Raw genomic sequence first — 12,379 nt, 5'->3', positions numbered from 1 at the left:
TTATTTTCACACAACAGCTCCGATCCAAACTTGACTGTCGTTCATGCTTGACCAACGGTGCTAGAGTGGCCTCTGTCGTTGACAAGAAACGCCACAAAATGTTGTTTTATGTGGCCCCATGGAGCTGCAGGCAGCAAGTTCATGTGTTTGTCTCTAATGGGAAGTGAGCCAAAGAACCAAACAGCTTGTTCCGTACACTGCAGTAGTTTAATGTGCGGGCACATGAGCGCTGCAGGGTCATTTCATCTTTCAATCCACAGCAGTTTTGATCTTCGGAGAAGTCGTTCACATCGTCCAGCTCTTCCACAGACAGAGAGAGAGAGAGAAGAAAGGACAAAAGAAAAAAAAAATCCTGCTACACGCTAACGTATCAAACAAACTGTCCATAAAGGTCACAGCAATAGATAGATATTTTAAATACTTCCCATATACACATTTATCCATAGTGATGTCAATATTTAGACTAAACTCTCTAAACGACAGGACGCTAGATGCACCACAGAATTACGTCAAGATATGTCCATCATAAAGGATTTACTGAATAATATGCAGGAGGTCATTTGTGTCTGCACAGATGGGGGAGGGGCGGGGCAGATGACATCGATTGTTGTGTCTGGTGGGTGGGTTCTCAGGAGGGGAGAAGAAACATCACGCTACACTGACATCTGTGCTGGAGAGGGACCAAGGTTCGAGTCATGAACTGCATTATCGGGGTGAGACAGGAGGAGGAGCCTTTTCAACACAGACTGTGGTGTGTTTTTAATGTTTTCACTCACCCCCGTGACCACTGAGAGGAGAAAGGGAAGAGAAACAGAAGCAGAAATCATAATCTAGTCTTCATTGTTTCACATAAAAACAGGCAGGTCCCCTTCCATCATTTTCCAACAGACTCTACGTGATTCATGAACGGCCGTCTGCAAGGGGACGTCCGCTGTATTGCACTTTCTAGTCAACCCCCGCCTTGTTAGGTCTCGATCGCGGTGCTACTTGTGAAGAAGTGAACGCAGGGAGAGAAGGGAACCGTCGTCTTTGTTGCATAGGTGTCGTGGAAGCTGCTGTGTGTTTCACGAGTGACAACAATCGAAACATAGAAATCTCCACCAAAGTCCTCCGCGTGGGTCAGTGAGAGCGAGTGATGTTCAAAGAGGGCTCTCGGGCTGAGGAGAGCCGCCTCTGCTCTGCCGGCTGCTCGGTCAAGACCAAGAGGAAGAAAGGTGAAGGGTGAGAAGAAAAAACTCATTGACATTTTCAAAGGGAAGTGTCTTCTTAACCAGAGATTTGGGGGTTTGAAAGGTCCCATATAACGCCTTTTTAAGCAACTTTTCTCATTTAAGATCATCATCAAGCATCTAAAACGATTTTCCTTAGGTAGGTCTGCTCCTTTAAAGACAAGCTCGGTCGTCCAACAGCGACTTGGTGTGGAGCTGCCTCATCTCTGCCTTGAATGAAACCACTTGGAGACCTTTGGAGGTAGACTACTGACCAGTGGCTCCATCAGCTTAAAAGGAACCGCAGGAGGGAAAATGAATGGAAAAACAACTCTATTGTCAGAGTGCTTACACTAGGAACACTGAAGATCCTAATGAGAAAACTGGGATATGTTCTCCAGTGCTTGATCCAGGCAGGATATGGGACCTTTAAATTCATGAACAGCTACATTTTAGATGCAACATCTGCTTGGACCCATCAGGGGGCATCATTTTTTTTAAAACACAAACTTCATTTTTGTATCCATTTTTTTCACTGTATAACCTGAAATGCTGCAACTTCCCTTCTTAAAGGCCTTTTGACTGAACATTACAGTTGATGGGATAGTTGATGTTTGTGATCCAAATTTTGGCAGCATTGCAGGATACGCTGTGAAGGACGATACAAACATGGAGGGAGAAGCATCGGCCAGGCAGACGTCGGTCTGAAAGTTTATGCTCGTGTCTAATCCTAGATGCTTGCATATATCCAAGAGCAGGGCGTTCGTCGTATCAGGTGTAGGATATTTTTTTTGCTTGTGTATTTAAACCTGCAGTGTTTGCCAGTCATGCAGCTGAGGTTCAAGTATCCGCTGGGTGAGGAGAGGGAGGCTGGGGAGGGGGGAGGACATGGCTCGCTGGGGAAGACGTGGAGGAGTAGAATGGAGTCGACAGGGAGGTGGCGCTGTTGTCCAAAGACAGGTAGGAAAGAGGAGGGGAACAGGATCTTGGAGGTCTAGTGTGTTGGTGAAGGTGGGGGTCTTCGACTGCAGGGACACAAACACACAAGGTTAGTGTTTGCAGCTAGGAACAGATCACACATTCAAACTGAAACATAAGTGTGTTCATGTTGAATGTCTTCTTTGTGTGTGGCGTGCTTGGTGTTTGTTTTGATATAAGTAGCGTGAGCATTTCGGATTGTATGTGTGGTACCGTAAGTTGTTGATGTGTGTATTTTGGTGCATGTTGTGTAACAGTTACTGCAAATGCTTCTATGTGAGATTTAACGTTTGTTCGGTTTGTTCAGTGGCTTTGACTCGAGGGTGTAGTAGAGACCTGGGCAGGGTGCGGCCCGGGGGCCATATGCGGCCCGATGCCTGTATTTTCGTGGCCCTTTCGACGTCAGACTAAAACTATAACTGATATGTGGTAATTTTTCTATTTTTTTTGTTCTTTCTCTTTTAGTCAATAGCTCCACCACTTCATCAGTAAATATATAAATATAAATATATATTCTTTTCATGGGCCATTTATGTGTGTCTTTGTTGTTCCTCAAAATACATTGAAGGAATATTGAAAATTGAAATAAATTGCCTTTTTATTTTATTTTTTAACGTCTGCTCCACAGTATTATAGTCAAATTAAATGAGTATAACATGAAATATTTCATGTCATATTTACAATTCTTAATATCTTTACTTATATTTAATCTTTTTACATTCATTTTGTCCTTGTAACTTACATATATATTTTGATGGTGTCCCCCCGTTACAGTTTCTAATGTGGCCCTTTAGGGAACTGAATTGCCCCCCTCTGGTGTAGTAGTTTGTGAAAAAGTTAAGGCTCAACAGAAGAAGAAAGTCTCAGTCAGTAGTTGTTGTGAAACGTGAAAGAGGCTCCATCTGAAACATGTTTGTTTGACACCCGTCCATACTCACACTGAAGCTACATCCACACTTGTCTAGTTTCTTACGTGGCCAGCGAGAACGTTCTCTAGTCAGAGTGAATTTGCTCAATATGCCACTCACACAGTTTCAGTGTTGAGGAAGCTTTATGATCAACTCTTGTTCGAGATTCTCAATGTGTTCGCTGGAGGAAGAAACCAACGTCGTGTGGATGCAGTCACAGCGAACATCAAGCTGTTGACCAACTGGACAGAAAATGAGTCAGATGTTGATCGGTCATGAAAAACCCACTGAAGACAACAAGACAGACAACAGCACATAAACTCAAGTTTGGTCAACTGCAGCGCTGAAGTCCACTGCTGAAATCTGAACAATTCACAACAGACACTTGTGAACAAGTCAAACACCGTCTGAATATCATCAAATTCAGTGTGAGAGCTCGCACACTGATGCAAAGCCACGTCCACTCTGGCGGAGTGTGTGCTCTCCCATGCAGCTCTGAGAGGAGAAAGAGAGCATGCAGCGAGAGAAGGAAAGATGGAGATGGTGGACAGAACCCGACGTACCAGAGACGGGAGTCTTCATTGGTCACTGATAGTGATTCTGTAAAGAACCAGAGTCATGCGCCAGACAGAGGTGAGGAGGAGGAGGAAGAATGAAGAGAAGGAGGAGAGAGAAATGATGCAGACGGTTACATTGCCAGCACTGACTGACTAAATGAGCTCAGCTGCGGGTCAAAGGTCAGAATCTAGAACAGAGAGAGAGCTCCTCTCGGACGACCTCGCTGACGGCCGGCGAGATGGGAACAGGAGTGAGGTCCTTCGGGATGAACTAACCCTCAGATGGACCAGCGGATGAGAGTTCAGCAGTGAAGGTTGATCATGTTGGAGATCGATCTCTAGCTTCACTCACCTGGGGACACTCGGGGGAGCACGGTTAGGTCGGGAGGGCACAGTGGGAGGAGGACCACCATAAGGATCCGGGGAAGCTCCCGGGCGAGACGGAATAGGTGGTCCACCAGCTGGAGGAGGCCCAGGTGGAGGCCCACGAGAGCCAGGGCGTGCAGGTGGGGCCCTTCTGTTCGGAGTGGGACTAGTGGCCGGAGACCTGGAGGAGAGGAGACAACCTCAGACAAGACTTCAGTCAAGAGTCATTGTATGTGGCCCACCAGAGCTATATGACCAATGAAGTGTGCACATCTGGTTAAATAAAATATAAATTCACCCAAAACAAGCCACAGATAATTTTGTTCAAGCTTTGCCCTTTGCAAGTGACCATCAATGTCAAGAATTCATCTGAAAAATTCACAAAACCTGATGCAGGCAAAACGCTTTCAGAGACCCGTCTTCTGTGTTGTCAACCTATTTTGAAGGTAACTTCAGGTTAGTCTTCAGCTAACTGTCAAAAGGATACTGGTATCCTGATAGAGAGTTTCCTATTTGCAGGCTGTTCTTATGATCTCATGGACCCAGAAAACAAGGTCAGATTTCCGTCTCACCCATTTATATTATGATCTCCAGACAACATCTCACAGTTCATGTGTGATTTCACCAGACTGACTGACAGAGTCTCACCTCCCTCCTGAGCCCCCTCGCTGCACCTGCAGCCAGGAGTCGTCCACCGGGGGCGGCATGGCTGTGGTGACCGTGGTGGTGCTGATGTCTCCGATGATGTTGAGAGCCTCACGCAGGGCATGGTACATCCGCAGCATCTCGTCACGGTGCTGCGCCTGCTCCTGCGACTCCTCCATCAGAGAGTTTTGGTCGCCACAGGAGTAGAGCTGCGCCAGCAGCTCAGCGTTGATGAACTCTTTAGTCTGTGTTGGAGAGGGTGATTAAGGATGAAGAAAACTACATCGATCACTGGAATTGCTATAATATTTCATGCTTTTTAGTTAGGCCTCGGTTTAAATTCATCTGGTATTATGGCGCCCTCTTGTGGAGACTTGGTGGAAGGCGACACTTTCCCTATTTTTTAAAGCAGCGTTTTTCACCCGGGGTGCCTCGACACACGAGTGTGCTGTGAGAGTGTCAGGTGTGCCGTGAGAAAATGATCCAGTTTCCCCTCATGTGTCCGGAGATAGAGGTGGAGGATATGATGACATGAAATCATGACACTTAGAAGGTGTTGAGGAGCGACCAAGGTGAGGAGGTCACATGGATTCACTGACATTCTTTCTCTCCACTCTACTGTAGAGCTACAGTGTGTTGATGCGCTGATCTGTCCGTCAGTCAAAGCAGCGCTGCTGTGGTGCCCGGCGCTCCTCTTCCCACACACTCACAGCCAAGAAGCCGCTCACATGCGCAACTTCCTGCTGTTTTTAAACCTGATGCGCCTCTAACTTGACCACACACTTTCACCAAAGATCCATGGAGGGAGGGATCCTTGACCGACCTGCGACGCCAAAGACTGTCTGCCCCGCAGAGCTAACAGAGCTAACGGCTAACGTGACGTCTCACTTCAAAACTTTATTGATACTCATGCACTGTCAAAGTTTGCTTTGTGGTTTAAAAGTTGTCGAGAAAAACTAAATACATAACAAAATAAATGTGCTCCAAAATGTGAAGAGAGAAAGAATAATTGTTTTATGGAGCAAGTTCGAGAGTTTGTCCGGTAACTCAAAACTACAATAAAATCATGCAAAAGAGAAGTGATAAAATCCAAACAGTTATATAACGTAAGTAACTAAATAAATAAATCATGATATATTTTGCCATATTGCCCGGCCCTTTCTGGATACATTTGAAACAAATACATTTTCTGGTATTAGTTTCTGCCAATATCCTGGCAAAATAACAAGCGAGTGTCAGTAGCTACAGTTTTCCACAAATGAATAGAGATTTTCTATAGGACTGTAAGCTGAAGTGCGCTTTGACCGAAGTTCCTTTGGTGGTGTGACCCGGGATTTTTTCAATGAACCAAGGGTGTCGTGGCTAGAAAAAGGTTGAACAACACTGTTTTAAAGTGATCCGAGAACACTCACATTGATGATCATCAGGTGCATGATGGTCTTGGGCATCAGGTCACGCACAGTCTTGTTGACGATGGCCATGTAGGAGTCCACCAGGTTGCGGATGGTCTCCACCTGCCTCTCCAGCTGAGGGTCCATGCTGTGCATGAAGTTGTCCGAGCCATTTTCATCACCAGCGTCGCTCTGGAGAGCGGCACACAATACTTTAAATCAACTGTCCAACACGGCTGCAATGTAAAGGGAGCTTTTATAGTTTGCACCTCACTTGTTGGTTCAAAAAAAATTAAATCATATTTCAAACCTTTTTTATCTTTACAGCGATGAAGAAATAGAATGTGATGATTGGAATGTACAAGTGACTTTTTAGACAACTTCCTAAACTGAAGGTACAAGTGTGATGGAGGATGTAGTGATTCTGACAGACAATCTACAAGAAACATTGTAAAGAAAGCAAAAGTCATGTGATTAAATTCCTGCTAATTCTTCTACTTTAAAAGTCTATGATGCTGAGCGACAAACTGGATCAACAATGGTAGACCTGGGTGAAGTCAACATACCTTTCCTTCCTTCTCCTAAACAGCGATGAAGAACGTGGACATTGAGAAGAGACAAATGAGAGACAAAGCAACATTTAAAATGTTGAAACAAATCACAGAGCAGGTTTGCAGCAACATCATTCAACAAAGAAAATTCAATATAGACAAATAAATTAAGGCAACGGCCGATAAATGTGGAAATACATTGTTCGATTCCATATACTTTCCACGGAGGATTTTTTTATAGCTGCCAAAATAGGGGAGTGTCAAAACTCACATCAAATGTTGAACTCACAACATTGCAAAGGGCGAGATCGTTCTTTTCTTTTTATTTTAAATGAATTACCGTAACACGTTCGGGATAGACGCCAGCTCGGAGGAAAGAGGCCTTCCAGGCGTCAACATCTTCCTGGCTCTCGCAGGCCAGCTCCAGCTGACGGTAGTCCTTGTACACATTCCTGCAGGAGCAAAACCAGTCAGCAACAGATTTGTGATGTCCATTCACGACTGAAACAAGGCTTCCGTCACGTGATGATTGTACCTTTGCTCGGTGTTGAAGAGAGCAAAAATATGTTTGCTGGACATGAAGCCCTTCTCAACATCCCGGAGCTTCAGGTTGTCCACCTGCAGCATGTACTTCTTCTCTTTCTCCTGCAGGGGGCGAGAGAGAGCAGTTCAGAAAGTGACGCTGAGACTCCACGTATAGTGCACTTTGAATCTATCTGAAAACGGTAGAAGAGTAGGGGGATAACTATTGGCTCATATCTGTCGCTCTAAAATCAGGATTTGAAAATGTTCGAAATAAGCAGGAGGAAGGTTGCAAGAAGATCAGAAACAATTCAATTTACTGACAGGGAAGGCAAGAACGGGAGAGTTGTGCGCCGTCCTTATGTCTGTGGCTTGGATTACCATTGTGGAGGTAAAAAAACTAGGCAGAGCAACAAATGAGAAACACATACTGAGAAAGACAGAGGGAAAGAAAGCAGAAACGTTTCCAACGTTTGTACGAGTAAATGGGCAACATATGATCTCCAGACGTCCAACTATTTATGAATCAAGGAACCTTGAATTTAATCAGTCTGGTCACATGCGCCAGCCTTCCTCTCCTCTCCTCTGTGCCTCGCACACACTTCGGAACATGTTTTCCTCATGACAGTACAACTGGAACGAACACAACGCCACTCTAAAAATAGAGCGGGATGAGTTCCTTGAAACGTATATTTTACATAAATACATATAGTTTGGTTTGCAAAGAGAAGCTGCGAGTATAGTCTCTAACTAACCTTAAAACCATCTGGAAGGCTGACCACAGGCCTGCCCTGCCCAAACCAGAGTGTGTGTGTGTGAGTGTGTGTGTGCACCAAAGCTCCTTCATCAAAGGATTTATGACCTGTGCAGTCAAATGGTCACCCCCCAAACCCTCACCCCCAGTTCCCCTCCTCTTCCTAGCCACCATAAAAAGCACATTTGTGAGCATTGGTACATTCAGGTGTCTACAACACAAGTCCAGCAGACTGCTGACATCAGCGAGGTCAGCAAGGTCATTGTCCTTCGCTCCCGTTCTTCACTTATTTATTTTCCACTATTTCTATGTCTTCAACTTCCTTCTCTCCTCACGTTGTTTATCACCGTCCCACCCCCTCAGCTTTTTTTTTTTTTTCCACCCGGACTGATTCATACATTTTCCTCCCTCTTTGCCAGAGACCTTGTCGAAGGAATCGGGAAGGGAGGTGAATGAGAGCGGAGTCACAGAAGTAAATGCAGCAACAAACTGGATCAGGAATTCGCCATGGATTCAAACAAAGAATGAAGTACGGCCGTCAGTGCCGCAGAGTTAATGACACTTGAGACAAAACTTTTACACTACCTACATCTCCCCAAGTGCCCCCTAGCGATGTGCTCATAATAGTACACAACTATGGATAAGGGGGTTTCCCCAAAGCAAGCAGAAGACTGACATTTCCATGGCTGGACGGTCAATTTGTCAGTAGTTTAGTGAGTGTAAAGAATTAGGGAAGACTTTGGAATTTTGTGTACAATTTCTTTATATACTCTCTGCATGTATTTTGTAACCATGATCCTTATGGCAGTTTTGTGCAAGGACTTTTCTACATATTCATTATTTAATGACATATCTGCAAATAATAAATAACACTGAAACATTTATATACACTTTTTTATGCCCATCTTAAGTTTTAATTTAATTTCAATTAATTTAATATCATAATTGTATTGACAACAGCTCATTATATAAACATAATAAAATCATAGTTTGTCATGTCATGGCCCCAAACTACAAAACAAATACAGACTGTGAGATTTTCGACTGTCGCTTGTTGAGTACATCACTCTCAGCACAGTTCATGACAAGAATCGGTTCCACCTTCCTTGACAGAGCTGTACAGATTGATATCAAAAGTGGGACAATAGGGTCCAGTTCCCATGAACAACAAAAAGCAAGTACTGCGTGAACATGTTTGGTGTAAAACTACTTAGGAGTCTTTTAAGTGTATCGTTGTTGAGATGTCATGTATTAGATCACTCACTGCATCTGCAAATCTTTGAACAAAAAGCTTCCTCCAGCGTATGGTGTCTGACAGAACTGTTAAAAACACCATAGTTGACAATTGACTGGTTTTCACACAGGACAGCTTGTGTGCATTTTCTGTTATAAATATTTCAAAACATTGGGAGTTTTGTGAGAAAAGAGAAGTGTTGAATGTGGATCCAATATCACTTCAAAAGACATCTTAAATCACGGCGGTTCCCTTTTCATATAAATACATTTTCGTGACGGGAGCATTGACTGTGTGAGCAAAATGGACTGGTCAACTGAATATTAAAAAATGAGTGAAAATAGAAATGTTAAACACACACGCACGGACAGACACGCACACACGTGTGGTTGGTACCCGACCAGTTCTCTGAGCGCAAGAACTTTCCATGGCTATGTTTTGTTAGTGAGTAATAGCAGACTCATTATGAAAAGCCAGAGAAAGTTCACTTTGGGGTTTATAAACATATATTACATCTCTGTGCATCTTCCAACAAAGTCTCTTAAGATTCTTTTTCAAAAGGTGGGCCAAGAAAAATGCCCTCGTAAACCAACAGGAAAAAAGTCGTACACGCCGCTCGTGTCCCCGACACAAACCATATCCAATTAACACCGTGAGACAAATCGAAGCAATTCAGTGGGTGAAACCCAAAAAGATACAGCCGCGTTTATGGCGTCCATGTTGTTTTAAGAGGCTCATGTGTTGCTGCCGCAGCGTGGACGTGAATCTGATAGAAAAGTCCTGGTGACTCGGGCCGTGCATCAAAGAAGCCACACGGCATCTGGGAGCAATAACTCTGCCTCTAACCCGTCATTACCGCAAAGACCGGGCCCTGGGTGGCAGCCAGCGGCAATTTTCACAACCCAACTCCTCACCTCCCTCCATTTCTCTTTCCCTTCATTCTTCCCCAACTGAGCTCCGACTCTTCAGTTCAACGCTGTTGCACTAAAAAGCGCTTTTGGCAGAGCTGCCCGTCGTTTTCATCGCTTTTCATGAAACTCCTATGAGAAGAAATCCTTCCAGCGCCATGTGTAAAACCATTGTCCGATTTGGACGACACACGGATTCAACTGTGAGACTCCATTGAAACCGCAGCCATGTTTCTATTTGATGCAGCGAAAACAATTACAACTGGCTATTTGAAGCATCATGTTTAATTTGTTCTGAGAATATTTAGCTTTGCTTTTGATTGAAAAGGTCTGTGTTATGCAACGACACCCAGAGCTCTGTCCTTATTGGTTGGTTCCTGCAAAGTCCTCCCCTGTATACAACAGAGGGCAAGGAAAAAAAGAATCCATAGCGAGAGTATTATAGCATGAGGTTACCAAACCTGCGCATGGACGCCAACACTGGGAGCGTTGAATAATTTTATAACCACAATGATGAAACGGTGAACTGGATTGGTTGAGGCCGCCAGAGACTACAGAGTAGAGCCAACACTTTGGCAGCGAATGTTTTATAGCCAAGCGTGTTTGGCAAAGGAGATCAATCGGGGTCAAACCAGAGACCAAACTTAGATGCACACCACTCCAGGAAGGGAGCCCTTGTTTGATGAACACCATGAAGGATTAGCTGATAAACTGTCAGCCATGACATCTCATGTCTCATCAAGTTTAATCCATAAATTCAGTTGGAAATCAAATTGTTGGAATCAAATCCAAAATGTTGAGGTGGAAGTCACATTTAATTTTCTCAAAAGCAAAATAAACAAAAGCCCGCACTATCTATTGTGTTTCTTTTTCCATTACAGCACATTCTGCACGGCACAAACGCAGACTCTCACAGAACAAAAAAAAGCGGTGAATAAAACTCGCAGTATCGAGCCCCAGCGAATGAATTGAAACAATGAATTCCCGGATTGGGTCGACCACAAAAAGCCTTCAAATCATGCAGCGAGCAAAAAAGAAATCCACAGTTGGCAAGCAGCATATTGAACAGTTTTTTTTTTTATGGGACGATAAAATAGCACGATGGGAAATTCACGTTTTAATAAATCTCATTACAATGAATAATGGAACTGCACAGTGTCTCAGTTAAAGGATGTGTGAACAAGAAGCTGGCTAATATAATAACAAAATGAGCGGCCGCATGTCTTTTTTTGGTTGATCATTTGTATACAGCTCATGATTTTACAAAAAAATACTTGCTTCTTTTCTGGACACAACAGTCAAAGTGAAGGCACTATTGTGTTTGTGACCGAAAACCCGTTCAAAGTGACTCCTATCTTCTGGTGACTGATGGTAAAAGGTGTTCCAGTTTAATAAACCACATCATCTGAGTTTCTTGCCACACAGAGTGGGTCAAACTGGACCGTCCTCACTGATCTGTGCGATGTGTCCTTATTCGGCGGTAGGTGACGGCAGTTTAAACATGCTCTTGTCACCTTGACTGTGACACACTCAGTGGTCCAGTGAAATTCAGGCTGGCACATTGGTGATAGCTTCCTGTTTGGCAGCTAATTGCTAAGCAGTCAGTGACCTGCGTCACCTCTGCTCACAGTCAGCGTAACAACCCTGGGCCCAGGCAGAGACATGTGATCAATCACTGCTCACTGCCAAGAAAATACAGGGAGGCGGGCGTGCCGTCTGCTGGCACACAGGGGAACCTCTCGCCTGATAGCAGCCAGTGTTTGTGTCGGCGAAGCCTCCAAACAGCATCAAAGTGACACCTGAATGAATCTTTGTGCACATCAAAATGACTTCCTCTGCGCGTGTGAAACTAATATGATCCAAAATTGTGTGTAATGGCATATATGAAGCAGCAGCTAAATGTCCACATGTGAGCCTAACCACTCTCACATGTGCATGTATGCGCGCTTTGAAGTTGCACATGCCCGCGCACAAATATTTAGCGCTAACACATATCCCTGCGCTCCACCCGACACGCGAGAACGTTGGTGTTTATGAACGGAGCAGGACATTTAATCAGAAAGTGTATTATTGTTGTGCTTATGAACGCCAACTCTAAACATCATCAGTATTACATTTAACCCACAGACAACCTTTAAAGTGCTTCCCTCAACATGGCAAAGCAACTGGTTCCCAATTTATCCTCCTGAAGGAAACAAAACTGCTGAAACTCACTTTATTTCTAAATGGCTGCCAAGCCAGGAGGAGGGCTCTATTCATACTGGAATCTTGATAAAATGGGTTCGCTAAACACACACATGGCCAGTGTCTCCTACACAGACGGCCGTGTCAAGTCATCCATAATGGACTTGGAGCAC

General features: G+C 44.3%; 1 protein-coding gene across 10 annotated transcripts in view; it reads right to left on the bottom strand.

Annotated features, from left to right (window-relative positions):
• dnm1a (dynamin 1a) overlaps positions 1-12,379 on the bottom strand; it is a 37,959-nt gene continuing 25,580 nt past the window's right edge. For 2 of the 10 annotated variants that reach the window (XM_053858292.1, XM_053858842.1), the window contains 7 exons: positions 7,140-7,249; positions 6,945-7,056; positions 6,620-6,634; positions 6,075-6,245; positions 4,666-4,907; positions 4,004-4,198; positions 6-2,233 (listed from right to left, as the gene is read on the bottom strand). In XM_053858292.1, the coding sequence (XP_053714267.1) occupies positions 2,203-2,233; positions 4,004-4,198; positions 4,666-4,907; positions 6,075-6,245; positions 6,620-6,634; positions 6,945-7,056; positions 7,140-7,249 (876 nt within the window). In that variant the 3' untranslated portion in view covers positions 6-2,202. Of the gene's footprint in view, positions 2,234-3,657; positions 3,695-4,003; positions 4,199-4,665; positions 4,908-6,074; positions 6,246-6,619; positions 6,635-6,944; positions 7,057-7,139; positions 7,250-12,379 lie in introns of all 10 variants that reach the window. The other 8 variants (XM_053858402.1, XM_053859019.1, XM_053858754.1 and 5 more) reach the window with 7 other exon arrangements.

This window comes from Synchiropus splendidus, chromosome 1 (assembly GCF_027744825.2).
Source record: "Synchiropus splendidus isolate RoL2022-P1 chromosome 1, RoL_Sspl_1.0, whole genome shotgun sequence".
Classification (NCBI taxonomy): Eukaryota; Metazoa; Chordata; class Actinopteri; order Syngnathiformes; family Callionymidae; genus Synchiropus; species Synchiropus splendidus.
This window is presented reverse-complemented; position numbering and strand designations above follow the sequence as displayed.